This window comes from Phocoena phocoena, chromosome 8 (genome assembly GCF_963924675.1).
Source record: "Phocoena phocoena chromosome 8, mPhoPho1.1, whole genome shotgun sequence".
In the NCBI taxonomy this organism is placed as follows: Eukaryota; Metazoa; Chordata; class Mammalia; order Artiodactyla; family Phocoenidae; genus Phocoena; species Phocoena phocoena.
This window is the reverse complement of record NC_089226.1, coordinates 60,183,075-60,208,573: the sequence shown is the minus strand read 5'-3', so window position 1 is coordinate 60,208,573 and position 25,499 is coordinate 60,183,075. Positions and strand designations below refer to the sequence as shown.

General features: G+C 58.9%; 3 protein-coding genes across 4 annotated transcripts; 2 read left to right on the top strand and 1 right to left on the bottom strand.

The window, feature by feature from the left end:
• The first annotated feature begins 918 nt into the window (after window positions 1-918).
• LOC136126403 (folate receptor beta-like) lies at window positions 919-2,980 on the top strand. The gene is made up of 4 exons (XM_065881521.1): window positions 919-1,068; window positions 2,108-2,296; window positions 2,409-2,544; window positions 2,694-2,980. Exons 1-4 carry the CDS (start codon window positions 919-921, stop codon window positions 2,978-2,980), a joined length of 762 nt encoding a protein of 253 aa, XP_065737593.1.
• A 3,244-nt stretch (window positions 2,981-6,224) lies between these two features.
• Window positions 6,225-20,420, top strand: INPPL1 (inositol polyphosphate phosphatase like 1). Its single transcript, XM_065882938.1, has 28 exons — window positions 6,225-6,421; window positions 9,231-9,294; window positions 9,383-9,533; window positions 9,763-9,883; window positions 10,135-10,275; window positions 10,519-10,612; window positions 10,720-10,809; window positions 10,990-11,088; window positions 11,202-11,352; window positions 11,442-11,548; window positions 11,887-11,989; window positions 12,073-12,269; window positions 12,573-12,690; window positions 13,299-13,395; window positions 13,697-13,835; window positions 13,953-14,052; window positions 14,142-14,230; window positions 14,467-14,548; window positions 14,680-14,769; window positions 15,372-15,485; window positions 15,624-15,712; window positions 16,155-16,242; window positions 16,335-16,490; window positions 16,736-16,814; window positions 16,910-17,050; window positions 18,396-19,068; window positions 19,321-19,454; window positions 19,588-20,420. Exons 1-28 carry the CDS (start codon window positions 6,225-6,227, stop codon window positions 19,676-19,678), a joined length of 3,795 nt encoding a protein of 1,264 aa, XP_065739010.1. The 3' UTR covers window positions 19,679-20,420.
• Window positions 20,421-21,096: 676 nt separating this feature from the next.
• PHOX2A (paired like homeobox 2A) lies at window positions 21,097-25,099 on the bottom strand. 2 transcript variants are annotated; one of them, XM_065882904.1, is made up of 3 exons: window positions 24,883-25,099; window positions 22,508-22,695; window positions 21,097-21,549 (listed from the first exon to the last, which is right to left on the bottom strand). In XM_065882904.1, the coding sequence occupies exons 1-3, from the start codon at window positions 25,097-25,099 to the stop codon at window positions 21,097-21,099; spliced, it is 858 nt and encodes a 285-aa protein (XP_065738976.1). The 2 variants fall into 2 exon arrangements, with proteins under 2 accessions (XP_065738976.1, XP_065738975.1); XM_065882903.1 differs by having other exon boundaries at window positions 21,097-21,574; window positions 22,509-22,695.
• Between the last annotated feature and the right edge of the window lie 400 nt (window positions 25,100-25,499).

Genomic DNA, 25,499 nt, shown 5'->3' with positions numbered 1-25,499 from the left:
ACGCAGAGTAGCCCCAACTAGTTGTAGACACAACTAAAGAAAGCCCTCGTGCAGCAACAAAGACCTAATGCAACCAAAAATAAATTAAAAAAAAAAAGTAGAGTCCCAGTAGCAACCTAAATGTCCATCAACAGACTGAGTGGATAAAGAAGATGTGGTACATATATACAATGGAATATTACTCAGCCATAGAAAAGAATGAAATGATGCCATTTGCAACAACATGGACGGACCTAGAGATTATCATACTAAGTGAAATGAACCAGACAGAGAAAGACAAGAATCATATGATACTGCTTATATGTGGAATCTTTAAAAAAACAAACAAAAAAACCACCCTTGTCATTTCTGTATCATTTAACCAAACACCATCCTGCGTGTTACCTCACTTGATCCTTGTGCTGATCCGGAGAACTCAGCAGAGCTGGGCTGCTGCCACCTCAGGGCTAACAGGGTTTCTAACCTGGCATGGGAACCCAAGTGATCCAGGGTGTAAAGGCAGGGCACTTGCTGGACACAGGATGAGGGCACTGTGTGTCCCTGGCCCCTTTCAGGGGAGCAGAGCATGGACCTGAATTATTTAGTTACTTTTCTTAGATCAAGTCCAGAGAGAAGGTGAGAGCACAAGGCATCTCCTCTACCTTGGGAAGATTCCCCCAGGGCTCACCCTCTAATCCCAGATCCCCTTCTGAGCCCTTCGAGCCTGAGGTGAGGGAGCCATCCCTTTTGCCGATCTTCTCTACTTCAGTCTCAAGGAGCCTCAGGACCCCAACACTGAAGGAACAGGGTCTGACCCCATCCTTCAGTGTGGAGCTGGGGAGACTGAGGCAGGAGGTGAAGGGGGAACCCTGCACGGGACTCTCTCCCCTCAGGCTTTGGTCTCCCTAACCACAGCTGCCTCTGCAGGAAAAGAAAGACATGCCCTGGAAATTAACACCCCTTCTGCTGTTTCTGGCCTGGATGGCCTACCAGTGCAGTGCCCAGGCCAGGACAGATCTGCTCAATGTCTGCATGGATGCCAAGCACCACAAGATAAAGCCAGGACCTGAGGACAAGCTACATGACCAGGTGAGGATGGAGTGTGGCTCTGGGCAGGGAGGGGGCTTGTTCAGACAAGGAAGAGGAAGTCAGGGTGGCGAGGGAGGGGTCACGGGGTCAGCCCCTTCACCACACACACACATCCCGAATTATCACTGTGGGAGAAGGTGAAGGTAGGATGCGGGGGAGTGGCTGGCGTGATTCTAGGGGTGGCCTGCTCAGGATAGGATATCGTGTCGGCAATAAGGCAGAATGATCGTTTACTGAGCACCTACCAGGTGTCATGTGTTTTCCGTGTGTGATTTCATATTCCCAGGGGTCCTGCGATGTGGGTAGATGATGTTCTCCTCCACACGACACAAATTAGGAAACTGAGGCCCAGAGAAGCACACAGACACACAAAGGAATGGGACAGGACTTGCTCTTGTGGTGGGGTAGGGGTAGGACTGAGGTGGGCAACTCCAGGGGTTTAAAGGGTGAGAGACTTCACTGTATATTACTGCATAGCGTATCCCCTTTCCTCCTTTGCTCAAAATGCCACCTTCCAGTGAGGCTGTTCACAACCAGCCAGAAAATTTCAACAGTCATCCCATACTCCATATTTCCATTCCCTGCTGTAATTTCCTCCATATAACTGATCGGATCTTGATATATATTTTTTTCTCTTTTAGTTCTTACTGTCTCCCCTCACCAGAACACATATTTCTGTTGTTCTCTTCTATATTCCCAGCATCTAGAACAGCAACTGGCATAAAACAAGTACTCAGTAATTATTTTTTAGTGATACTTTGTATAAAGTATCAAGCGCTGTATAAATGAAAACTATTGTCTCCCCAAGACAGGGTTTCTCCCAGGTTCTCACTACCCCTGCCTCCCCATCACACTGTTGTAATTGAGTCTCTCCCAAGACCAGAGTTTCCGGAGGTCAAGGACAGAGAGGTCCTAACAGCGAGCGTTCCTAGGACAACCTACCTGGGGCAGGAGGGCAAGAGCCAAATGGGAAGAGGCTGGAGGTGGCAGAGCTTGTGGTCGGGGAGGCAGTTAGTCTCATGTCTTCCCCCCCGCTCAGTGCATCCCCTGGAAGAAGAATGCCTGCTGCTCTGCCAAAGTCAGCCAGGAGCTGCACAGGGACACCTCCTCCCTGTATAACTTTAACTGGGAGCACTGTGGCAAGATGAAGCCTGCCTGCAAGCGCCACTTCATTCAGGACAACTGCCTCTACGAGTGCTCACCTAACCTGGGGCCCTGGATCCAGGAGGTATTGGTGTCTCCCTCACCCCACCCCGGCAGGCTGTCGCCCAACTCAGTCAAGGCTGTTCCTACCAACATCTCAGGCTGACTGGAGCCCTCCCTCCCCCTGCTCCCCCCAGGTGAACCAGAGCTGGCGCAAAGAACGGTTCCTGAACGTGCCCCTGTGCAAAGAGGACTGTCAGAGCTGGTGGGAAGACTGCCGCACCTCCTACACCTGCAAGACCAACTGGCAAAAGGGCTGGAACTGGACCTCAGGTGAGGGCCTGAGGGTGGGGGGATGGAGGTGGAGAATGCAGAAAGGGGGTTTGAAGATTTGGGGTTGGGCAAGGATTTCTAAGGGGGGCCAGAAATGAGTTTTGGGCCCAGGGGCTGAATGTCCGTGCCTACCCTCTCTCCCCCTGCAGGATCTAACAAGTGCCCAACTGGGACCACCTGTGGCACATTTGAGTTCTACTTCCCCACGCCGGCAGCCCTGTGTGAGGGCCTCTGGAGTAACTCCTACAAGCTCAGCAACTACAGCCGGGGCAGTGGCCGCTGCATCCAGATGTGGTTCGACCCCGCCCAGGGCAACCCCAATGAGGAGGTGGCGAGGTTCTATGCCTTGGCCATGAGTGCTGGGGCCATGCCCCAGGGGATTAGACCTCTCCTGCTCTGCCTGGCCCTGATTTTGCCACTCTGGCTCCATGAATGAGTCCAGCCATCCCCAGACGGTCCCCAGGTTTGATAACCGGGCTGGGCTCAGCTCAGCTCCCACAAATGAGGAAGCCATAAGCATGCCCCCATCCATTACCCATCCCTCTGTCATCTAGTTCCTGCTCCATGGTGGGGCCTGTGGTTTCTCTGACAGCCAGTTCTAAACAACAGACCAACACATCCGTGTCTGATGAATTATTTTGGTTGTGAGTTTGTGGGTGGTAGAGGGCAGATTCCATAGTTTTTGGATTCCTTCAGATTAGAGAAATGAGACATGGGTTTGAAACCCAGCTCTACTACTATGTGAAAGTGAAGCAGTTGCTTGACTGCTCTAAACCATACCTCAATAAAGTGAAGATAATAATCCTTCCTTCTCTCATGGTTGTTAAATGTTGCCTAAAAACCATGTGTGCCTAGTGCCTGCACATTAATAGTCCTCAGGGATCCTGTTGCCCTTGTAGCCTCAAATGAGAGCGCCAAGTCCAGAACTTCGTTATTTGTACTGGGCCCCAAATACCCTTCCTTTCCCCCAGGCCTTGTCTGCCTGGCTCTGTGCTCAGCTCTGCTGCTCTGGGAAAGCTGGGGATGGGAGCCAGGGAAGGCTTTGGATTCCCGGGGGCAGGGGGTGCAGCGGGTCTGGTGTGAAAATAAATTCACCCATGTGGATTGAAGGGGCAGAGCTGGGGCTTGGGAGCCTCAGAGGAGGAAGAGAGCAGATTGGGGAGGGCATCTGTGAGGTTCCTGGGGAGGAAATACTCCGGAGCCTTGCACTGGTTCAGCCCTGCTGTATCCTGGAAGCGTGGCTGGAAAAGCGGCAGAAACCCTTAGGGGCTTCCCAGGGGCAGGAACTTCTCCGGCACCTTTGTCCCCTCCAGGGTTGGTAGATATGCCTCTCCTAGAGGATTGCTCTGTCGTTGCACAGCCCCCAGGAACTGGGCCTGAGTTTATATCTCAGGGTCTCCCCCTTCCCCTTTCCCCCTGGGGAAGCCTTTGTCTCCACATCCCAACCGCAGTTATCGTCAGAGAGGCGCAGGTACCTGTGTGAGAACGCCAGGCAGGAGGTGTCATCAAGCTAGGACGAGAACCCAGAAATGAAGACTCGTAGTCCAGGTCTCTCCCGCCGCCTCATACCAAGAGGTGACTGATAGGGGAAGCTGGCCACAGATTGGAGGACGAGTTATTGGGTTGCTGGAGGGGTCCTGAGACGCTGTTTACCGTGTGGGTGAGTCTCAGTCACTACATTTACCTAGTCTGGAAGGCCCCACGGACCCCGCTCCACGTCCCAGGCTTTGCTCCAGCTGGGTGAAGTCAATGCACATTTGAAACAGAGAAAGGAGCTCGTCGGAACTGACCCAGACACAGGTTCAATTTAGCAAAGTGAAAGTTCTCTCGCAGGTTAAAGGAGATCCTCCGACAGCGGCCTAAGAGTTGGCAGCAATGGGAGCCAGGCTGGAGGCCTGCGCCTTTAAGGATCCAGGGGGCGGAGGGGCGGGGCAGGAAGCGGACTCCCAGGAGACGCCGCCAACGGCTAGGTCTTTTTGTGGGGAGGGGCGGGCCAGACCCCCCTAAGGACCCCGCCCCCTTTCCGGGAGGCCCAGGGGCCCTACCGCCCCTTGTGGGAGGGGAAGGGGCCGGGGGTTGTCGGAGCGAGCCTGGTCTAGGGCGCTCCTGGCTCCGCGTCCCGCCCACAGAGGCTCGAGTTTGTTGACTTGGAGGGAGTAGCTGGGATGGGGGCGGGTGCTAATAATACTCGTTCGTTCCATTGCCTCGCTTTACAGTTTACACAGCTGTCACCTTCGTTACTCCTTAATTAATAATAAAAATAGCCGCTGTTCGGGAGCGCCCACTGAATGCCAGGCCCCGTGCGGAGAGCTTTACAAGAACAGTCCTATTGAGTCTGCCCTCATAAAGTTATCCCCATTTTACAGAGCCGGAAGGCGAGGCTCTGAGAGGCGCCGTGACTCGCCCGAGGTCAATCGGCTGGTTAGCGGCTCCGGAATCAAGGCACTGGGCCGGGCGAGGCAGCGCGCGGGTTCTACCCCCGGCTCGGCGGAGAGCCGCGGGGGCGGGGCGGCGGGCGGGGCGGAAGGCGAGGTGGGGGGGTGCGGCGGCAGAGGATGGCCATCTTAAGTGGCCGCTGAGAGTACAGGGCTGCTTCCCCGGGGAAGGGGGCATCGGAGCAGCCCAGGAGGTGGGGGTCTGAGTACGGCGGCCGGGGCTCTGGGGAGAGGTCGGGAGCCCGGGGATTTGAGGGAACTTTCTTCTAGATGGGCAAGGAAAGGCCTGACCTCGGGCTGCTGAACCCCTCAAGGCCGGGGCCTGCGGGTATGGGGGATGGTGCCAGGGAACTTGGCCGAGAGGGGGGAAGGGCTCTGCCGGGGCTGAGAGGGGCTGCCAGGGACGGTGCATGGGGATTCGAGGACACTGGACCTCCTCTGGGGGTTTGTGGGGGATCCCCCACGCGGGATTGGGACCCAGTGGAGTTTGGGGGTTCAGGTCTAAGTAGGGGCTGGATTTCACGGGAGTTGGGGATGATGGGGAGAGAGACGGCAGGAGGTTGGTTCATCATGGGATCCTTCGGGGATTTTGGTAACTCGATCCTACGAGTGTCTAGGGGCGCCGAATGGAAAGGATTTGGGGGTGGAATCAGACGTTTATGGGAGTTGGGGGTCATATAATTGTGACTATTGAAAGGAGGGGGAGGGGATCGGGAATCCCAAAGTGTCGGGGCGCAGGATGGGTTGACTTGGGCTTGGAGGCGGGCGTTAGGAGCTGGATCTTCTCCGGGTGGTGATGGCTGGGCAGGATCATTGTCGGGTTTGGGAGGCCGGCCTCCCCTGGGGTTTGGGGGGTCCCGGCTCCTGCGGGAATGCAGAGGGCAGCTTCCCCGCGGGGAAGAGGGTGAGGGCAGGGGCGGGACGGGCCTTGGGCCGAGCGGTGGGGGTGGGGGCCGGCCGCCCGGCACTGCGCTCCGCTCCTGCCCCTCCCCCGCCGCCTCTGAACAAACTTTTCTTTCTCTTCAAGTTGAGGCCGGCGCTGCTGGCGGCGGCGGCTGCGCGGCAAACCGGGCGGCAAGCGCGGCGGAGCACGGAGCCCCGATCCCCGGCTCGGTCCCGCCAGCGGATCATCAGGCTCGGTCCCCAGCCCCGGTACCCGGGCCCGGTCCCAGCGTCAGCGCCGAGCGTCCCAGGGCGGATGGCACGGGGCGGTGGGCGCGGGCGGCGCTGAACCCTGCGCTGGCCATGGCCTCGGCGTGCGGGGCGCCGGGCCCAGGGGGCGCCGGGCCTGGGGCCGCTCTGGGCAGCCCGGCCCCCGCCTGGTACCACCGCGACCTGAGCCGCGCCGCCGCCGAGGAGCTGCTGGCCCGGGCAGGCCGCGATGGCAGCTTCCTGGTCCGAGACAGCGAGAGCGTGGCGGGAGCCTTCGCGCTCTGCGTCCTGTGAGTGGGGCCGAGGCTCCCGGCGGGCGGGGGCACGGCCCGGGCTCCGTTGAGTGCTGTGGGGAGGGCCCGGGACAGTGGGACGCCTGCGCCCGCCACAGTGGGGGCCTTGGCTTTCTGCTGGGCCTGAGGAAGGATGCCGGGAGCACTTCCTTCCTGCTGTGTGTCTGGGGGCACTTGCTGCGGCACTGAGGGCAGAGTATGCGGGGTCCTGCGGCCCAGGGTCGCTGTAATTGGGGAAAGTGTAGGGAGTCTCTGGCAGACCCCCTCAGGCATCCTCCAGGCAGGGGTGAGGATGTGCATCCCACGGTTGTGTGCACTTCTGTTTATGTAGGGATTGGGTGTCTGAGTGGGAGTTGGGGCCAGAGGAACTAATGGGGTGTGTGGGGATGCCCAGCAGCTTCCTTAGGGGGCTTTTCTGTGCCCCGGGACTGAGGCTGGGGCCTGCCTGGGTATGTATGACTGCGGCTGGGGACAGGGTGGTGTTGAGCAGGGGAGTGAGGCAGTATGGCTCCATGTCATTATTTCATGAATCAGTGAGTGAGCGTGTGTGCCCTGGCTCTGGGACCCTGCTGCCCTAGCCCTGAGCTATGGGTGCTGAGCGTGGGGCTAGACTTGGCAGCTCTCTGAGTGGGCCTGGTTTTGTGCTTGTACCCATCTGCCGTGCATGGCCGTGGTGTTGGGTGAGTTTGCACTTTCAGTTTTGGAGTCTTCTTCCTGAGCTGCCCCCCTGAGCCCCAGAATCTGACATTGGGTGGGCTCCTGTAGGCCTCTGGAGTGGAGGTGGTGAGTGGGAAGTGGTGGGGCTGCTTTGTTTAGACCTAGTTATGTTCCTCCTCAGGCCCGTGAGCCCTCCCAAGTCCCTATCCCTGTGTCTCTTTCCCTTCCGTTCTCCTCACATCTTTAGGCGTACACTGGCCTAGGCCAGTGGTTCTCAATTGGGGTTGATTTTACCCCTCAGGGGACGTTTGGCAATGTCTGGAGACATTTTTGGTTGTCACAACTGGGATCGTACTATTGGCTCCTAGTGGGTAGAAGCCAGGGTTGCGCTAAACCATCCGACAATGCACAGTACTGTCCCTCACCACAAAGAATTATGTAGTCCAAAATGTCAGTGGTGCTGAGGGTTGAACAACCCTGGTCTAGGCAGTGGACCTGAAGAGGAAGGGGTCCCTTAAGTTTCAGCTTATGTCCCATATCTGAGGCCCAATAGGGGACTGAAGAGAGACAGCCTAGGCAGATGAATAACCTAGAGTCCTGCATGCCAACCCTCTCTGAGGCGTACCCCCTAATTAGGGAGGGGAGGGAGGCAGGTGCTAGGTCAGCTGTTGAGTGGGAGGGGGACAGCTGGGCCTGTGTCTGGATGGGAACATTATTGTCCCAGGAGGGAAAAGTCCTGTCTCCATTGCCAGGGGAGGGGATGGGTGGGGTGAGGGGCTGTCTGTGTGTGAGGGCTTCAGCTTTACCGGCTGACTCTGGTTACTCCCTGCATCTCAGGAACCTGGGAGTGGGTGATCAGAAACATACTTGCTTACCTGTATATGCCACCCACACATACAGGGGAAACATTCAGGACACAGCCCTGCCCCAGCAAGCGCAGTCAATCCAGCCAGCAGGCCAGGATACAGGTCCTGGCCTCCATCCTGACTTTAAATGCCAGCTCTGCCTTTTACTTACCTTTTACTTGCTCTGTGACCTTAGGCAAATCACTTTTCTTCCTTGTGCCTCAGTTTCCTCTTCTGGAGAAGAAGGATAATAATAATATCTGCCTTAAAACGTGAGGATTAAATGAGATCACGTCTGTAGGACGTTGAGTACCTGACTTGTCACAGAGACAGGACTCAGTTAATGGAATGCTATTACTCTTACAAACACAGACCCACAGTCCAAAAACCAACACACCCAGTCACACACAGATAGCCACACAGTTTGTGCCCAGTGGTCAGGAGAGCCCCTGGATGGGGCTTACCTGAGGGGAGAGGATGGCCCTGTGGCTAGGGTGTAGAGTCTCCTCAAATAGGCATTTGGTCCTCTCTAGTAATACCCACCTCCAACACACACGGCCTAGGTGACCCCCTTTGCAAGCCTGCCCTGAGGTGCGGCTGCAGAGGGATCCTCCACCCCCATTGAGTGCAGCCTGTACCATCCAGGCCAGGCTCAGCTGTCACCTGCTCAGCTGTTGCTACCATCTGTCAGCACCCCTCTTGCCCCTCCTTAGCTTGGGGCTCCTAGAGGCCCACCTCTCCCATAGAGGGCCCCCATGGGTCATCCCAATTTCCTGGTGTCTGGGGAAGGGGGGAGAAAGCCCTAGAATGATATCCTCACACCCCTCCAGCAAAACTACTCCAGACACACCTGACTCCAGCAGAGCCAGACACCAGTGTAAACACAGGCAGCAGGCACACGTGTGATAGCACGTCACCCATGCATGCAGACGGGTTACCCAGGCCTCTGAGGACTCTTACTCTGGCGGGGGGCCCAGACTGGTACCAAAGCCCAGAGGGTCTGTTTAGACAGCTGTGGAGGCCACAAAAGAGCTGCCTGATGCTTCTGGGGCCCTACAGTGGGTGTGGAGTGTATGTAGGCCTGGGGTGGGGGTGGGTGGGTCTGGGCATTCCTGTTCTGCTTGGCACTAGCAGGATAGAGGGGCCTGGCCCCACCATTAACCCTGTGCAGCCTGGGCAAACAGCTTTAAGGAAACCTAGACGAGGGGCCTGGGGGCTGAGCCCGCTGGTAGGAGGAAACGGGGTCTTGGGATTTAGACCCCAGCCTGGGGGTGACAGATTCTGATCCCCTGCTCTGCTGTCAGGTATCAGAAGCATGTGCACACATATCGAATTCTCCCTGATGGAGAAGATTTCCTGGCCGTGCAGGTAGGAGCTTAGACCCTGACCCCTGACCTTGATTCCAGCCTAAGGTTTGGGACCAGCTGATTGACGCTTCTCCCACTCTTGCCTGCAGACCTCGCAGGGTGTGCCTGTGCGCCGCTTCCAGACCCTGGGGGAGCTCATCGGCCTGTACGCCCAGCCCAACCAGGGCCTGGTGTGTGCCCTGCTTCTGCCTGTGGAGCGGGAGCGAGAGCCAGACCTGCCGGATGACCGCGATGCCTCAGGTGCTGCCCGGGTGCGATGTACGAATGCCTTCCCTGCCCCCATCCCCGGCCATTACCTGCGACTTCCCAACCCATCTTCTCAGCCTGACTCCCCTGAAGCCCGCTGCCACTCTCCATGGTGCCTGGGCCCTTTACCCCTTTCCACGCAAGTCTCTGACAGCCATCGTGTCCCCCGTACTTCACTGAGGGCAGGGGGCTCACACCACTGCCCACTGGCCCCTGTCCACAGATGGGGAGGATGAGAAGCCCCCACTGCCCCCGCGCTCTGGCTCTACCAGCATTTCTGCCCCCCTCGGGCCCAGCAGCCTCTTGCCAGCCCCTGAGACCCCCACGACTCCGGCTGCTGAGAGGTGAGAGCCCAGCCCCCTCCTGAGCAGGAAGTCCCTTTCTTCTCTGCTGAGAACTGTGTCCCCACCGAAGGTGGGAAGACCTTTAAGCCCCCAGCCCGCCCCAGGGACCCCCACCCTGTCTCAGCCCCAGAGGCAGACACCCTGGCCTGTCGTACTATGACTGCCACCTGTACCGTCTCCTTTAGGAATGGGGTGGGGTTGCTGGGACAGGGTCAGCGGGGCCTCCACTGACTTCTTAACCCCTCCTGAAGTGCTCCCAATGGGCTGAGCACTGTCTCGCACGAGTACCTGAAGGGTAGCTACGGGCTGGATCTGGAGGCTGTGCGGGGTGGAGCCAGCAACCTGCCGCACCTCACCCGCACCCTTGCCACCTCATGCCGGAGGCTGCACAGGTACCTGGGACATCCAGCTCCACGCGCTGCACCCTTACCTCTCACCTGTCCTCTCCTGCTGCCTTGCTACACAACTGCCCTGACCTTTGACCTCTGGCCCTGAACCAGGAACCAGCTATTGCCTCCTGACTTTTCCTCGCCTGAACCCTTGTATCCTCTCGGTGGTGGCTGAAGCTACACACTCAGCCCCTCTTCCCTATACTTGGGTCGGGGTGGGGAGTTCTGACCTGATGTTTCCCATAGTGAGGTGGACAAGGTCCTGTCGGGCCTGGAGATCCTGTCCAAGGTGTTTGACCAGCAGAGCTCGCCCATGGTGACCCGCCTTTTGCAGCAGCAGGTGGGATTGTGGAGAGACCTCTGGGGAGTGGGTTCATGTTCTGGCGCTGAGTGGGGTGCCTCCTGCTTGGTGGCCTCACGGACGAGCCTCATTCTTTCTCCCTGCAGAACCCACCACAGACTGGGGAGCAGGAACTAGAGAGCCTGGTGCTAAAGCTGTCAGTGCTAAAGGACTTCCTGTCAGGCATCCAGAAGAAGGTACCCCGACCCCTGACCTCTGATCCCTGACCCACTCACCGGTCCCTGGCCACTTGTGTTGCTCTAACTGATCTGAACCCTGAATCTGTAGTTTAGCACTGAGCCCCACATCAGCCGTGTCCCTCCCCGCCCCAGCCCTCGGCAAGGCTCCTAACCTTGCCCTGTCCTTGCCCCCTCCAGGCCCTGAAGGCCCTACAGGACATGAGTTCCACAGCACCCCCGACCCCGCTGCAGCCATCCACACGTAAGACCAAGACCATCCCCGTGCAGGCCTTTGAGGTACATGGTGGGGGGCGGGGGGGAACCTCACAGGGCAAAGAGTGGGTGGAGGTGAAGGGGGTGCTGCCTGCCCCCAGGTCTTTTCAGCAGCCCCTCCACCTCCTGGCCTGTAGGTGAAGCTGGATGTGACCCTGAGTGACCTGACCAAGATTGGGAAGTCACAGAAGTTCACGCTGAGTGTGGACGTGGAGGGTGGGCGGCTGGTGCTACTGCGTAGACAGCGGGACTCACAGGAGGACTGGACGACCTTCACGCATGACCGCAGTGAGCCAGGGCCCACCCTGGGATGGGGGGTGGGGTGGGCCCCTGGGCCTCAGGGCACAGGCTGGTGTGACCCATCCTCCATCCCCTAGTCCGCCAGCTCATTAAGTCCCAGCGGGTCCAGAACAAGTTGGGCGTCGTGTTTGAGAAAGAGAAGGACCGGACACAGCGCAAGGACTTCATCTTTGTCAGCGCCCGGGTGAGCAGCGGGTGGGCCAGGCCACTGGGGGCTGCAGGAGTCCCTACTGGATGGGAAGAGAGGGAACACATGATGTAGGCATGCCATCCCTCGTGGTGGGGGCAGTTCTGACGGAGCAGAGAGTGTGTATACTGAGAGTGGGCAGCCTGAGAGTGGATTCAAATATTCATTCAGTGAACGTTTACTGAGTACCTGTTGTATGCTTGAGGAGTGGGTGTATGGTGGTGAGCCAGAGAGGTATGTCCGTCTCCTCCTGGACCTGCCACCTAGCAGGGTGTCCCCGTGGAAGGGGGTTTCCTGGCCACCCACCTGCCCCTGACTGGCTGCTGTCCCCCCAGAAGCGGGAGGCCTTCTGCCAGCTGCTGCAGCTCATGAAGAATAAGCACTCCAAGCAGGACGAGCCCGACATGATCTCCGTCTTCATAGGCACCTGGAACATGGGTCAGGCCCGTGCGGGGGCTGGGGTGGGAGAGAGGAAGGGCCCCATGCAGGGGCCTGACCACCTGCATCCACTCGCCCTCCAGGAAGTGTGCCACCTCCAAAAACTGTGACATCTTGGTTCACATCGAAGGGTCTGGGGAAGACCCTGGATGAGGTCACGGTGACCATACCCCATGACATCTATGTTTTTGGGACCCAGGAGAACTCGGTGGGCGACCGCGAGTGGCTGGACCTGCTCCGCGGGAGCCTCAAGGAGCTCACAGATCTGGATTACCGCCCGGTGAGGGTCATCCTCTTGTCCAGCCCGCCTCCTCACACACTGCCCCCAACTATCCTGCTTGACCTCATGCACGACCCTGGAGAGCTCTCCCTCTGGTCCCTGGGCATATCCTTTAGGAAGTTTAACTGGAGTCCTTTATGCTATGGGAAGGGCTTTTTCTCTCTGGTCCCTCAGGAAAAAGGGGTGGCAGCCCTTCCTATTTTGTGACTTCCAGAACAGTCTGTAGTATGGGCTGGGCGGGGTGGGGGAGATGTGGACAGTGGCCCAGCTCGGGGCAGGGGTGACCCCGCACCCCTTCCCCAGATTGCCATGCAGTCACTGTGGAACATCAAGGTGGCTGTGCTGGTCAAGCCAGAGCATGAGAACCGCATCAGCCACGTCAGTACATCCAGTGTGAAGACTGGCATCGCCAATACCCTGGGTGAGTAGGGAGGGTGGGGTCCCTCTGTCCACGCTTCTTGCTTCCTCTCCAGCCCAGGGTCCAGGGTCTCCCCCTTTTGGGTAGTCTCAGCTTTCCCATCTATAGAACTCTTTGAACTTTGCAAAGCATGTTCGTATTCTAAATCTCTTCCAGCCCCACCAGGAAGGCAGGGCCAGGATAATTACCTCCATTTCTTAGATGATAAAACTCAGGCCCAGAGTGGTCAAGTGAGCTGTCCAAGGTCACACAGCTAGTACGTGGTAGAGCCCAGCATCTGGCATAGTGCCCAGGTCTCCCTGTTTGCAGTCCAGTGGTCCCTCAGGATAGATTCTGCTCAGAAGCTGCAGGTTCTTGCAGCTTCACCATTGGGGTCCCCTGTGATCTCCAGGGGCTCTCTGTTCACACATGCCGACAGACCCAGGCCATCCAGATGGGGCTGCATGTGCCCCGTGTGGACCCCCGGGAAGGCGTGGGTGTGTGTGCAGGGGCCTGCCTGCCTCATGGTATGTGGGGAAGTTGGGAGGATCTTCCCACTGCTACTTAGACAGGCAGAGGGGAGTCGAGAGCCCACTGGGGGTGACTCAGGCCTTCTTCTGTTGCCCTGACAGGAAACAAGGGGGCCGTGGGTGTCTCCTTCATGTTCAATGGCACCTCGTTTGGCTTTGTGAATTGCCACCTCACCTCGGGAAATGAGAAGACTGCCCGGTGAGGGGGCACTTTCTCAACTGTCTCTTTAGCCTCATCCTCTCTTTGCCAAAGACCTATTCCCTCTCCCATATCCTAGTCTACAGTACATCCTACATCCCTGTCCCCCAAGGCCCCCTTCTTCCTTACCTCAACTCAGGACCCCTCTGTCTCTTCCTGACTTTGACCTTGTCCCCAGTTCCTTCCTCTGTCCCCAGGGATCCTGATCCCTGGCCCATCCCTGACCCCAGCCAGAGATGTCTTACCTTCATGCCTGTCCCTGACACCTGACCCTGGAGGCCTCCCCCCACCCCCCCCGTAGACGGAACCAGAACTACCTGGACATCCTGCGGCTGCTCTCGCTGGGTGACCGGCAGCTCAGTGCCTTTGACATCTCTCTGCGTTTCACTCACCTCTTCTGGTTCGGGGACCTCAACTACCGCCTTGACATGGATATACAGGTGTGAGCAGGGCCCAGCAGGTGGCTGGTAGGGAGGCTGGGCTGGGGGCCAGGTGGGCTCTCACCTCTGGCTTTGGCTCAAGGGGGAAAGTCTCCAGCCTTTGTGTCCCCACCCCAGGAGATCCTGAACTACATCAGCAGGAAGGAGTTTGAGCCCCTGCTCAGGGTGGACCAGCTCAACCTGGAGCGGGAAAAGCACAAGGTTTTCCTTCGATTCAGTGAGTGGGCCCGGCAGGGGGTCCCTGAGGGCCAGGATCCTTGTGGTATCCCTGGGCCCTGACTCCTCCATCCCCCCCGCCTTCCCTAGGTGAGGAGGAGATCTCCTTCCCACCCACCTACCGCTATGAGCGGGGTTCCCGTGACACATACGCCTGGCACAAGCAGAAGCCAACTGGGGTGAGTGAAGAGAAGGAGCTGGACCTGGGGAGACCCCCCAGGGCTGCAGTGAATCAAGAGTGTGTGTGGGGTCAAGGGTCCAGGCCTCTGCACTTACCGCTCCAGCTTCTGTGCCCCTTTTGGGGCCGCTGGGGTGCTCCTGCATGTTGTGAGGATCCAAGGAAGGAGGTGGGCGCTGGGGCCACTGTGGTGGGGCCCCAGCTGACCTCTGACCATGCTGCCATCCCCTGCCCCAGGTCCGGACCAACGTGCCTTCATGGTGTGACCGGATTCTCTGGAAGTCCTATCCCGAGACCCACATCATCTGCAATTCCTATGGTCAGAGCCTCCCAGACAGGGTGATGGGTGATCCTGGGTGGTCACTGACCCAACTCTGCCTCAGCTTTGGGAAGTGCCAGCAGAGAATAAGGAGATTTCCCCTGAGCCCTCATTCCTACTCCCCTCCCCAGGTTGCACAGATGACATCGTCACCAGCGACCACTCCCCCGTGTTTGGGACATTTGAGGTTGGAGTTACCTCTCAGTTCATCTCCAAGAAAGGTGGCTATTCTGGATGTGCTTGTGGGTGTGGCGTCCATCTGGGTGGCTGCAGGTGCTAGCCTGGGGATGTGCATAGGTTTGAATACATCTAAATGTGTGTGTGTGTGTGTATGTGTGTGTGTGTGTGTGTGTGTGTGTGTGTGTGTGTGTGTGTATGTGTTTGGGTGTTTACATGTACGTGTAGGAATGTTTCTGAATATGTGATGTGTGAGGGTGTCTGTGTTGCCTGGGTCATCACAGGAGGTACATGCCCAAGAGCGTGTGAACGTAAACATGTACGTGTGTCTATCTGCCTGGGGCCACTTAAGTACCCGCGTGTGCCTGGTGGTGTGGTGGGTTGTCGGCGGGCATATCCTGCAGGCATTCTGGTCCCTGGTCCTCTCTCAGATAGTCTCTCATCTTGGGTTGTCTGTTTGTCCCAGTCCCAGGTCTGGGCTTTGGGGTCTCGCTACTGGTTGCTTGGGACGGAGGAGGCCCCTCCTGGCCTTCCCTCCTGCTCTGCCAGGGCTGCTGATTCCCTGTCCCAGCACTCAGTCTCTCTGTCCCATTCCTTCTGCCACCCTCTCAGCCCTCCTGTCTATATTCCTCCCTTTGCCCCTCAGGGCTCTCAAAGACCTCAGACCAGGCCTACATCGAGTTTGAGAGCATCGAGGCCATTGTGAAGACGGCCAGCCGCACCAAGTTCTTCATTGAGTTCTACTCCACCTGCCTGGAGGGTCAGAGGCGGGGCCCAGGGCTGGGTGTGGGCCACAGGGTATGGGAGGCCCGAGGTGCCCAGAGTGGTCAGCCCTCTAGTTAGAGAGAAGGGAAGCTGAGAGGTGGCGCTCAGTTGGGTGTCCCCCACCCCCACCCAGAGTACAAGAAGAGCTTCGAAAATGATGCCCAGAGCAGTGACAACATCAACTTCCTCAAGGTGCAGTGGTCCTCACGCCAGCTGCCCACGGTGAGGCTTGTGGGTGAGGACACAGAGAGGGAGGTGCGGCAGAGCGCCACCTGGAGCCTGCCTGGGAGGGCGGGCAGACCGGCAGCACAGGCTTGTTTGTGGGGTGGGCGTGAGTGAGGATGAGGGCACGTGCTCTGTTTAGGGGAGTGGGGGGAGCCAAGTTGCAGCTGGTTCATTCATTCATTCAATGAATAGCTCTTGAGCCTTTGCTAAACATCAGGTCCTGTGTTGGTCATTGCTGATGCAGAAAATTAATTAATTACAGGGCTGTTAAGTGCTCTGAGAGGCCCATGCAGGACTGTGTCTTCTACCTTATGGATTAGGATCTTTCCTAAGAGTGGACGGGAGTGAGCATGGACGAGCTTGAGGGTGGGGTGAGTGGCGGTGTGGCAGGAGGGGGTGGGTGGGCCTTTGTTCCTCACTGGGCCTCTCTGCGCCCCAGCTCAAGCCCATTCTGGCTGACATCGAGTACCTGCAGGACCAGCACCTCCTGCTCACAGTCAAGTCCATGGACGGCTATGAATCCTATGGTGAGGGTCGAGGGGGGCCAAGGGGCACAGAAAGCCGGGCAGGGCCCTAGAAAGGCTTGGCAGTCTGCTGGTCTGCTCCATCTGCCCTTCAGGGGAGTGCGTGGTGGCGCTCAAGTCCATGATTGGCAGCACGGCCCAGCAGTTCCTGACCTTCCTGTCCCACCGCGGCGAGGAGACAGGCAACATCCGTGGCTCCATGAAGGTGCGGGTGCCCACAGAGCGCCTGGGCACCCGTGAGCGACTCTATGGTGGGGGCCCCATTGGGAGGGGTGTGGGGCATAAGACGGGGTGGTGTGGACGGGTCTAGGAGGGGAGGACCAGGGCTGCAGGGAGGGCATGTTGGAATCCCTGGAACATTTGGCAGTCCTGCAGCCACGTCTGGGGGTGGGCCTGCCCTAAGGAGTAGCTGGGAAGGGGCTAGCAGCCCACTGGGGTGTCTGTGGGATGCAGGACCCCAAGTCTCCTCTGAGTCTCCTTTCCCTTCCTCCCCCAGAGTGGATCAGCATTGATAAGGATGAGGCAGGAGCAAAGAGCAAAGCCCCCTCTGTGTCCCGAGGCAGCCAGGAGCCCAGGTGAGTTGAGGCTGTGTGGTGTGCTACGTGAGGGGTGCCCGGGGGCTCTTGGTCAGCCCCTACTTCACCTCTCCTCCCCTGTGCACCCCTGGCAGGTCAGGGAGCCGCAAGCCAGCCTCCGGAGAGGCCTCCTGTCCACTCTCCAAGTTATTTGAAGAACCAGAGAAACCACCACCAACTGGGAGGCCCCCAGCCCCACCTCGAGCTGCTCCCCGGGAGGAGCCCTTGACCCCCAGGTGAGAGAAGGAAACTGTCACCCCCTGACTTTATCCATCACTGTGCGTGGCTCTCAGGGCCAGCTTGGGGATCACCTGCTGCTTGGCTGCTCTGCTGCCGCATGGCCGGAGGTGCCAGGGCCCTACGCTCATGGCCACTGGCCAGCCAGGCCTCCTGAAGGTGTGGCTCTCTGGTCAAAGGGAGCACAGTCAGCCTTTCCTCTCAATCCTGCCTTAAAAAATAGAATTAGAAATTGTTTCTGCAACAGCTCCCTCTGTGTAAACACTTAACCTGAGCCTTCTGTTTGGGGATAGGCCTTTGTCTCAGCACGGATTTCCCTAGGGGTGTTCTATGGACCACTGTCCTACAAGATGCCCCCGCTGGTAACTGGTTTGTTGTCAAATGAGTTTGGGAAATGGTTGTTGCTAGATTCTTTTCTTAGGTATTCCCAGTGCACAATAGTATCAGCAAAAGCTCTGAGCATGTGGACAGGAAGGAAATCCTTTTTCAACTCTGTTGAATATAGTTTCCCAAACTTAATGGGCCAGGAAACTTTTCCATGCAATAACTATTAATATCCTGGGGCACTACAGTTGACCCTTGAACATGGCAGGGGTTAGGGGTGTATAACTTAGAGTCATCCCTCTGTATCCCCAGTTCTTCCATATCTGCAGTTCCACATCCACGGGTTCAACCATTGTGGCTTGTAGATCATGTAGTGCTGCAGTACTGAAAAAAATCTGCATATGAGTGGACCTGTGCAGTTCAAGCCCGTGTTGTTCAATGGTCAACTGTAGTATTCTGTGGATCATACTGTGGGAAAGTGAGGCTTGCTTTTTAATTATATCCAATTGTTACTTGAACGTAAATAAAAACTGCTGGTGTGTTTTCAGTCATCTTCAGCTGTTATCAGTCACCTTGGTTTTATCTCTAGGCTTGAGTAAAACTAACCTGAATCCCTGAGTAAAATTCCCCAGTAGATCGGCCTCAGGTGCCTCCAGAGGCTTTCCGAATCTGGCTGGTCATTCTCATTAAAGGCTTTTATTGTCCTTCCTTCTGGCCTCTGTTTTCACCCATTTATGCTCAGCTTTCACCGTTACAAAATCAAAAAAGATTGCAGAATCTTAGCGAGTAAGGCAAGGAAGTTTAGGGGTTATCCATTCAACTCCCCTGTCTCCCCAGTTTTAGAGATGAGGACCCCAAGGGACAGAGAGGGAAAGTGATGTGCTCAAGGTCACGTGCAAGTCTAGGACCAGGGGCTTACGTCTCCTGACTCGCAGTCCAGTTCTCCTTCCACTGCACCCACCCACCGCCTTCCCTTTGGGTTGCTGGGTCCTGATTTAGTTATTCTGCTCCCAAACCCAGGTTGAAGCCAGAGGGCGCTCCAGAGCTGGAAGGGGTGGTGGCGCCCTCACCTAAGAACAGCTTCAATAACCCTGCTTACTACGTCCTTGAAGGGGTCCCACACCAGCTGCTGCCCCCGGAGCCACCCTCGCCTGCCAGGGCCCCTGTCCCACCTGCCACCAAGAACAAAGTGGCCATCACAGTGCCTGCTCCGCAGCTTGGGCGCCACCGGCCTCCCCGTGTGGGAGAGGGAAGCTCATCAGATGAAGAGTCTGGGGGCACACTACCCCCTCCAGACTTTCCACCCCCACCTCTGCCGGATTCGGCCATCTTCCTGCCCCCCAGCCTGGATCATTTGCCAGGGCCAGTGATCCGGGGCCGCAGTGCGGGTGAGGCCCGTGGCCCACCACCTCCCAAGGCCCATCCAAGACCCCCACTGCCCCCAGGCCCCTCACCCACCAGCACTTTCCTGGGGGAGGCAGCCAGTGGGGATGACCGCTCCTGCTCAGTGCTGCAGATGGCCAAGACACTGAGTGAGGTGGACTACGCTCCTGCTGGGCCTGGCCGCTCCGTGCTCCTGCCAGGACCCCTGGAGCTGCAGCCGCCCCGGGGACTGCCCTCGGACTATGGCCGGCCTCTCAGCTTCCCTCCACCTCGCATCCGAGAGAGCATTCAGGAGGACCTGGCAGAAGAGGTATGTGCACCAGGGGTGGCTGTCGGTGTGTGCTTGCCCATGGGTCGTGGTATACTTTTACTTCATTCAGCACTCAGTGGTGTTGCCTCTGCCCTGAGCTGGGCACTGGGGAGGAGTTGGAAGTCATATGAATCAGCCCCGCTCCTGGCCTCTCTCCCCACCCCAGAGCACGCGGTAGAATGTGGCTGTGTGCAGCTCCTTCAGTGTGTGAGGCACCCTCAGTGCTCTCTCTGACGTGCCCTATTCCCTCAGGCTCCGTGCCCGCAGGTCGGGCGGTCTGGTGGGCTGGGCGAGGCAGGCATGGGAGCCTGGCTGCGGGCCATCGGCTTGGAGCGCTATGAGGAGGGCCTGGTGCACAATGGCTGGGACGACCTGGAGTTTCTCAGGTGGGGGCGGGGCTGGAGGTGGACGGGGGGTGGGGGTGGGGGTGGGAGGGTGGGGGTGGGGCTGGCCTCGGGGGCGGAGCTACGGGCTCTCTGGACCACCTCGCCCTTCTCCCAGCGTCTTTTACCCGTACAGCGACATCACCGAAGAAGATCTGGAGGAAGCTGGGGTGCAGGACCCGGCTCACAAGCGCCTCCTTCTGGACACCCTGCAGCTCAGCAAGTGATCGCGGTGGCACTGCGAAGCTAAGAACTGAGCGCCTCAACCTGCCCTTGAAGGCCCAGCCAGAGCTCCGGAGTTGAAAAGTTACGAGCGGGCGGGGCAGTACTTCTCTGCCTATTTATTGGGGATCTGCGTTCCCTACTGCCCAATCATTTGGAATGCCCTAGTTAGGACATCCTGCCCCTCACCTTTTAGAGTCAGGGCCCGGGAGGTCAGTTGCCGTGGTTACCGAGGATCTTGGTTATTCTGGTGCTGTCCTCCCTTCCTGGACCCCTTCTCCAGCCCCAGGGAGGCCATGGGGTCCATATGGGTACGTCGTGGGCCCCTACTCTCACCGTTGTTCCTGCTGCCCTCCACCTGGCCTGAACCACAGGTGGAGGGGCTCGGCTAGGACCTCTCCCAACCCCCATTCTGGGGGGGTGTCCGTCCGGAAATGAAGGAATAGCCCAAGAACTGGGCTAGGGTTTATTTAAGCTTTTCTGTATGGGCTTAGGGAGGGTGGGCACTTTAATGTTATGGGGGCCGGTTTAGGTGGGGGGGAATAATTTTGGCCATAAAGCGCCAGTTTGCTTAGATTTGTCTCCTGGTCTGTACCGCCCTGCCCTGGGGCTGTGTGGCAGCTCGGTTCCTCGCTGGTCACAAGGGGAACCGGTCTCTTGCAGGTAGCCTGTCCCCATCGTGGGTACTCAGAAGGGTTGCCGGTGTGCTGTCTTCAATAAATTAAGTTTTATTTGGATTGAGCAAAACTCACCTCAATAAATTACAGGTTTTTCAAAGGAAAAGAGCAGCAACAGCAACAACGACAAAAAAACAGGAACGAGGAAGCCCCTCTGTCCCGTTGCCCTGGCAGCTCCTCCACTCATTTAACGGGCCTGCCCTCTGTGCCAGACCGGCTGGGGATGGGAAGGGACGCATGAGGGTGAAATTGGTGGTGGGACCTTTCAGGCCACTCGTTATCCCAATGACGACCAGCCTTTGCACGGGTGGGGTCAGTGTGGGTGGGCCCAAGGGCTGGAGCAGCAGACTGCTCTCCAAGCTGAGTGACCCAGCCAGCTGCAGGGGCAGGGGAGGAAGCCGGGCTGTCCCCGTTTGAGGAGTCACCTTTGGGCACTGTGTTAGGGGCAGGTGTTGTTTGATTCCGGTTCTGAAGAAAACCAGGCTAGAAGGGGTTCTGGGCTCTCCTGGAGGGCATCCCAGTGAAAAGTACCCCCCTCCACTGAGTAGGGGTGGGTGAAGATGAGAGTGGCCCTGACTTGGTCTCCAAAGCTGGGGAGGGCACACATAGGTGTCAGACACGGTGGGGGGGCGGGTGGGACAGATGGGGACATCAGGCAGGTGGCCAGGATGAGGAGGGACTCTGTCAGATCCTGGAGGGGCAGGGGCGTCTCAGGCGGCAGGCCCGGAGCCTCTAGAGGCCGGCAGCTAGAAGAGATTGGTCTTCAGGGAGGGGCCGGGCTTCCGGTGGAAGGAAGACAGAACCCCCGAGAAAGGCCCTGGCCCGGGTTCCGCCGGCTGCCAAGCCTTAAGCAGCTCCGCCGCGCCCGCGCCCGGTCCGCCGCCCCCACCGCCCGCCACGCCGGCCCACAAAGGGCCCTTGAGCGGCTGTGGCCCCGGCCCGGCTCCAGGTCCGGACCCCAGGGCGGCGGGCAGCGGGCTGGGGCTCAGGCGCGGGCTGGCCAGGCCGGGCGCAGGCGGCGGCGGCGGCAGCGACGCGGTGCTGTCGGGCGTGGGGCTGCACGTGGACTCCTTGGAGTCGTCGTCCTCAGACGAGCAGCGCGCCTCACCCTTTTTGGCGGCCGCCGCGCCCGCCGCACCCTTGGCGCTGGCCGCACGCTCCTGTTTGCGGAACTTGGCCCGGCGGTTCTGGAACCAGACCTGCGGGCACAGGGGCCGGTCAGCCCGGGGCCGGCGGGCGCGGTGAGACCTCCTTCCGGAGGGGGCTGGTCAGGATTATTACCAGCCTTCTGAGTCTTGACCCCCTCCACCACTCTGCTCGTTGCCCTCCTCGTCTCTCGCCTCCCTCCCCTCCTCGTCTCTCGCCTCCCTTCCCTCCTCCACTAGCCCCTTCCTCCAGGTCCTTAGGCTCTTCCCCTTGGGATCTGCTCACCCGCGGATCCCGCTGCCTCCCAGTGTTCTCTGTCTCCCGGAGGGAACTCCGCCTTCGCTCTCCTCATCACCCAAAGCCCTCGCCCCAGTTCTTTCCTACAAGGAGCTCCGGGAGTCCCCCCGGAGCGTCCCGCGGCAGTGGAGAGAGGGTTAGGGCACTCGGGGAGCCTTTTGTGCAGGGTCTCCAGTAAAGGCGTGCCAGCTGAACATCTGTACTCAGATTTGTAAGATCGACGAAAAGTCCGTCCCGACCCAGCTCCTGCGCCTACCCTGAACCCGGGCTTTCCAGACTCAGAGGTTTCACCGTTGCAGAGCCGAAGAGGGGACCTGGAGGCGCTGACTGGCTTTCCGCCACTGCTCGGCCTCGTTTGGCCCCGAGGCTACCTGGAGCTGACCCTCTAACCACTCGGCCTCCGTCCTGGCTTCCCAAGCATCACTCTGCGTGCCCAGCCCTACCCGGGAGACTGAGGAGAAATCGTGGGGCTGAACAGCTCAGTTCTTCCGAAGGCCTCAGGACCCGCCTGGCCCCACCGCCTCCCGGGGCTGCCGGTCCTCCCCTGCCCAATCACCTCCAGACTGCAGACTGGCCCCTGGTCCTAGTTCGCCGCCCCCGGGCTGTATCCGCCCGCTGCCCGAGTGAGGCCCCTCTGTCCCTCGGACCCCCAGGTGTCAGGCACTAACTTCCCGGCCCCGCTCCGCTCGCACACACTTCCGCGCAAACACGCACCTGCACGCGAGCCTCGGTAAGGTCGATCTTGAGCGCCAGCTCCTCGCGCGTGTAAATGTCGGGGTAGTGAGTCTCGGCGAAGACGCGTTCCAGCTCCTTCAGCTGCGCGCTGGTAAACGTGGTGCGGATGCGCCGCTGCTTGCGCTTCTCATGCAGGCCCGACGGCTCCGGGAAGAATTTGTAGGGCACTACGGGTGTGTGCAGGAGGGGGGAAATGAACAAGGGTGGGGATGTGAGGGGCCGATCCCGGCCCGCTGTGTTCTGCCCCTGAGGGATCGCTCACCATCCCCCGCCCCTGACCTGGCCCCTCGGCTTGGTCCTCTCAGTACGGATCGGCTTCCCTATCGCTGGATGGAGCCGGCAGGGGTGAAAGCGGACGGGGCGCGGGGAGGCCTGGGGCCCAAGAGCCGCAGAGAGGGAACCAAAATCTGATCCTCGGATCCAGGCTGCTGGCCTGTCGTTGGCCCTCCGCAGTGTTCCCTCTATCTCCCGCCAGTCTACCGGACCCGACCCTCAGTGTGTTTCTCCCTCAGTCGGCCTGACTTCAGGTCCTGCTCTATCCACTCTAGCCTTAGCTGTCTGTCAGGTCTCATCAACATCCTGTGTCTCCCCAGTAACCAGTCATGGACCGCGGGTCTACTTTCAGGCCTGCCACGGACTCTCTGACAGGTAAAAATTTGGCCGCCTCTACCCTGCATCCCTCTCCTTCCTAGGCCTCATTTCCTCAGCCCGATCTCATATCTCATTCTCTTCCAGGTGTCCCCCTGTCTTTTTCATCTCTCTCCAACCACATCTATCTGCAACTTTCCCCTCCTGGACCATTCTTCTCTTTGTGCCCATTGAGAAGGGTTCTTATTTCTCCCCTCCCAGGTTCCTCCATCTTCTCTTTGGCCTTCTTCTTCCTCCCAGACATCTCTCTCTATCTCCCAACTCTCCAAAAACCAGCCCCAACCCTTCCCTTCACTCTTCCCATCCCTGTCTCCCATCTACCCCTTCCCAGTACCCATTGTCCCACGGACAGTGTTTCTGACACTATCTCCCCATCCTTGTCTCCAGCCCCCGTTTAGTTCTCCCTGTTCTCCAGGGATCCCCAATATCCTTATCTTTGTCATATCTCCCTAGTTCTCTATCTCCCCTAATCCTGTCTCCAACACCCCATTCCTATCCCCATCTTTCTCATCTCTGTTTTCAATCTTCCTTGGTCCCCATCTCCATAATTCCTGTCCCCATCACCTGGTTTTTATCTCCATCTCCCCAACCCTGGTTCCCCATTTCTTCCAAGTACCCCAATCTTCCCATCTCTGCTCACATCTCTCTGTATCTGTCCCTATCTTCTCCATCTCAGACCTCCATCTTTCTAGGGCCCATCTCCCCATTTCCTGTTTCCAGCTCCCCAGTCCCCATCTGCATATGACCCAGAGTACCCAATCTCCCCATCCCCATTCCAGTTTCTGACTCCATCTCTCTGGTTCTCACTTCTCCAAATCCAGGTCTCTCACCATCCCTCCCCACCACACAGGTCCCAATCTTCTACTGGGTCCCGGTGGTCTTCCCAGGAAGGAAGAAGATAAGGAGAATGGGTGGGGCAGCTTGAACTCTAACTGGAGCAATGGGGGTGGCTAAGAGGCTCCACGAGGTTGAAGGTTCAGATTGGGTCTTGGATCAGGGGGCTTGGGTATTGCATGGGGCTGCTTCTGGGTTCTGCAGTACTCTAGCTGGGAGAATCTCCAGGAGGCATGGGGAAATGAAAGTTACTCAATGACCTGAGCATCCTTTTCTTCTGGCCACAGAATGGGTTTCAGTAGCGCAAGAGGGTTTGGGCACAGGTAGGATGGGTTCAAAACCAGGCAGTAGGGGCTTGATGGTGCTGGGGCTCTGATGGGTTCAAAACCAGGCAGTAGGGGCTTGATGGCTCCCAGCTGGGCAGCTCATCTGCCGCAGGGGTCCATGCTGGGGGTCGGGCATGAAGCGGGGTGGGAATGATAAGGATGGGGGGTCTTATTGGCCTGACCCGAGAGCATTTTCCAAGGATACAGGGCATGGAGAGGTTTAGTGGTCAGTCTTTGCAGATGGGCAGGGGAGGGCCTGGTGAGGAGCCTGGGGCTACACTGGGGATCTATTTCCTTGACCTAAAGAGCGCGGGATAGGGATACGGCAGCGAGAAGAGGAACGGGAAGGAGGAGAGGGTGGGGCTCAACTCTGCCTAGGGAATCCCGTCTACACGAGGGACTGTGGATTCCGCGGGGAGTTGGAGGGTCTGACTAGGGCAGAGATTGTGGCGGCTGTGGGGGACAGTCGCAACCACTAGCCGAGTAGGGCAGGGGCTAGGGGTGCTGTAGGATTTGGAAGGAGGGTTGTACCGGGGATGGGCTCACCTGCCGAGTAGGGCGCAGGCTGATGGTCGCGTAGAGCGCCAAGCGCGCAATTGGAGGAGCCGAGCGCGGGGCAGGGAGGCCCGGCCGCGGGGAAGGCGGGCCGCAGGGGACTGTACTGGAAGCCGCCGGGCTGGCTGCAGGCGCCGAAGTCGCCGTAGGCGGACGCCTCCATGGCCGCCACGCACGAGTCGTACGAATTGAGGTAGGAGTAGTCCATCGGCCCGGGGGGCGGGGGCGGGGGCCGGGCCGGGCCGGGTCGGAGTTGGTGTCCCGGGCCGGGTGGGGGTCAAGATGGGGGTGGGAGCGCCAGGGGCCGAGGACCCGAGGCCGGCTTTCAGAGCTCGCGAGTCCGCCCGCCCCGTCGCGGCCGCGCTCCGCCCCAGTGCAACGCAAGTGCAGCCCAACCCGGCCCGCGCGCCTTTTAACGCGTAGGACCCCGAGGAGGGGGCGGGGCGGGGCGAGCTCTTCGGGGCGGGGCCTGGACGGCCAAGGCCCCGCCCCCAGCCGCCCCCGACCCTCACCCCAAAGGGTCGCCACCGCCCTCTTAGAGCTCGGGATGTGCAGGGCAGGCTGCGCGGGGCCCCATCCCTAGAGTCCCCCATCCCGCCCCAATCCGG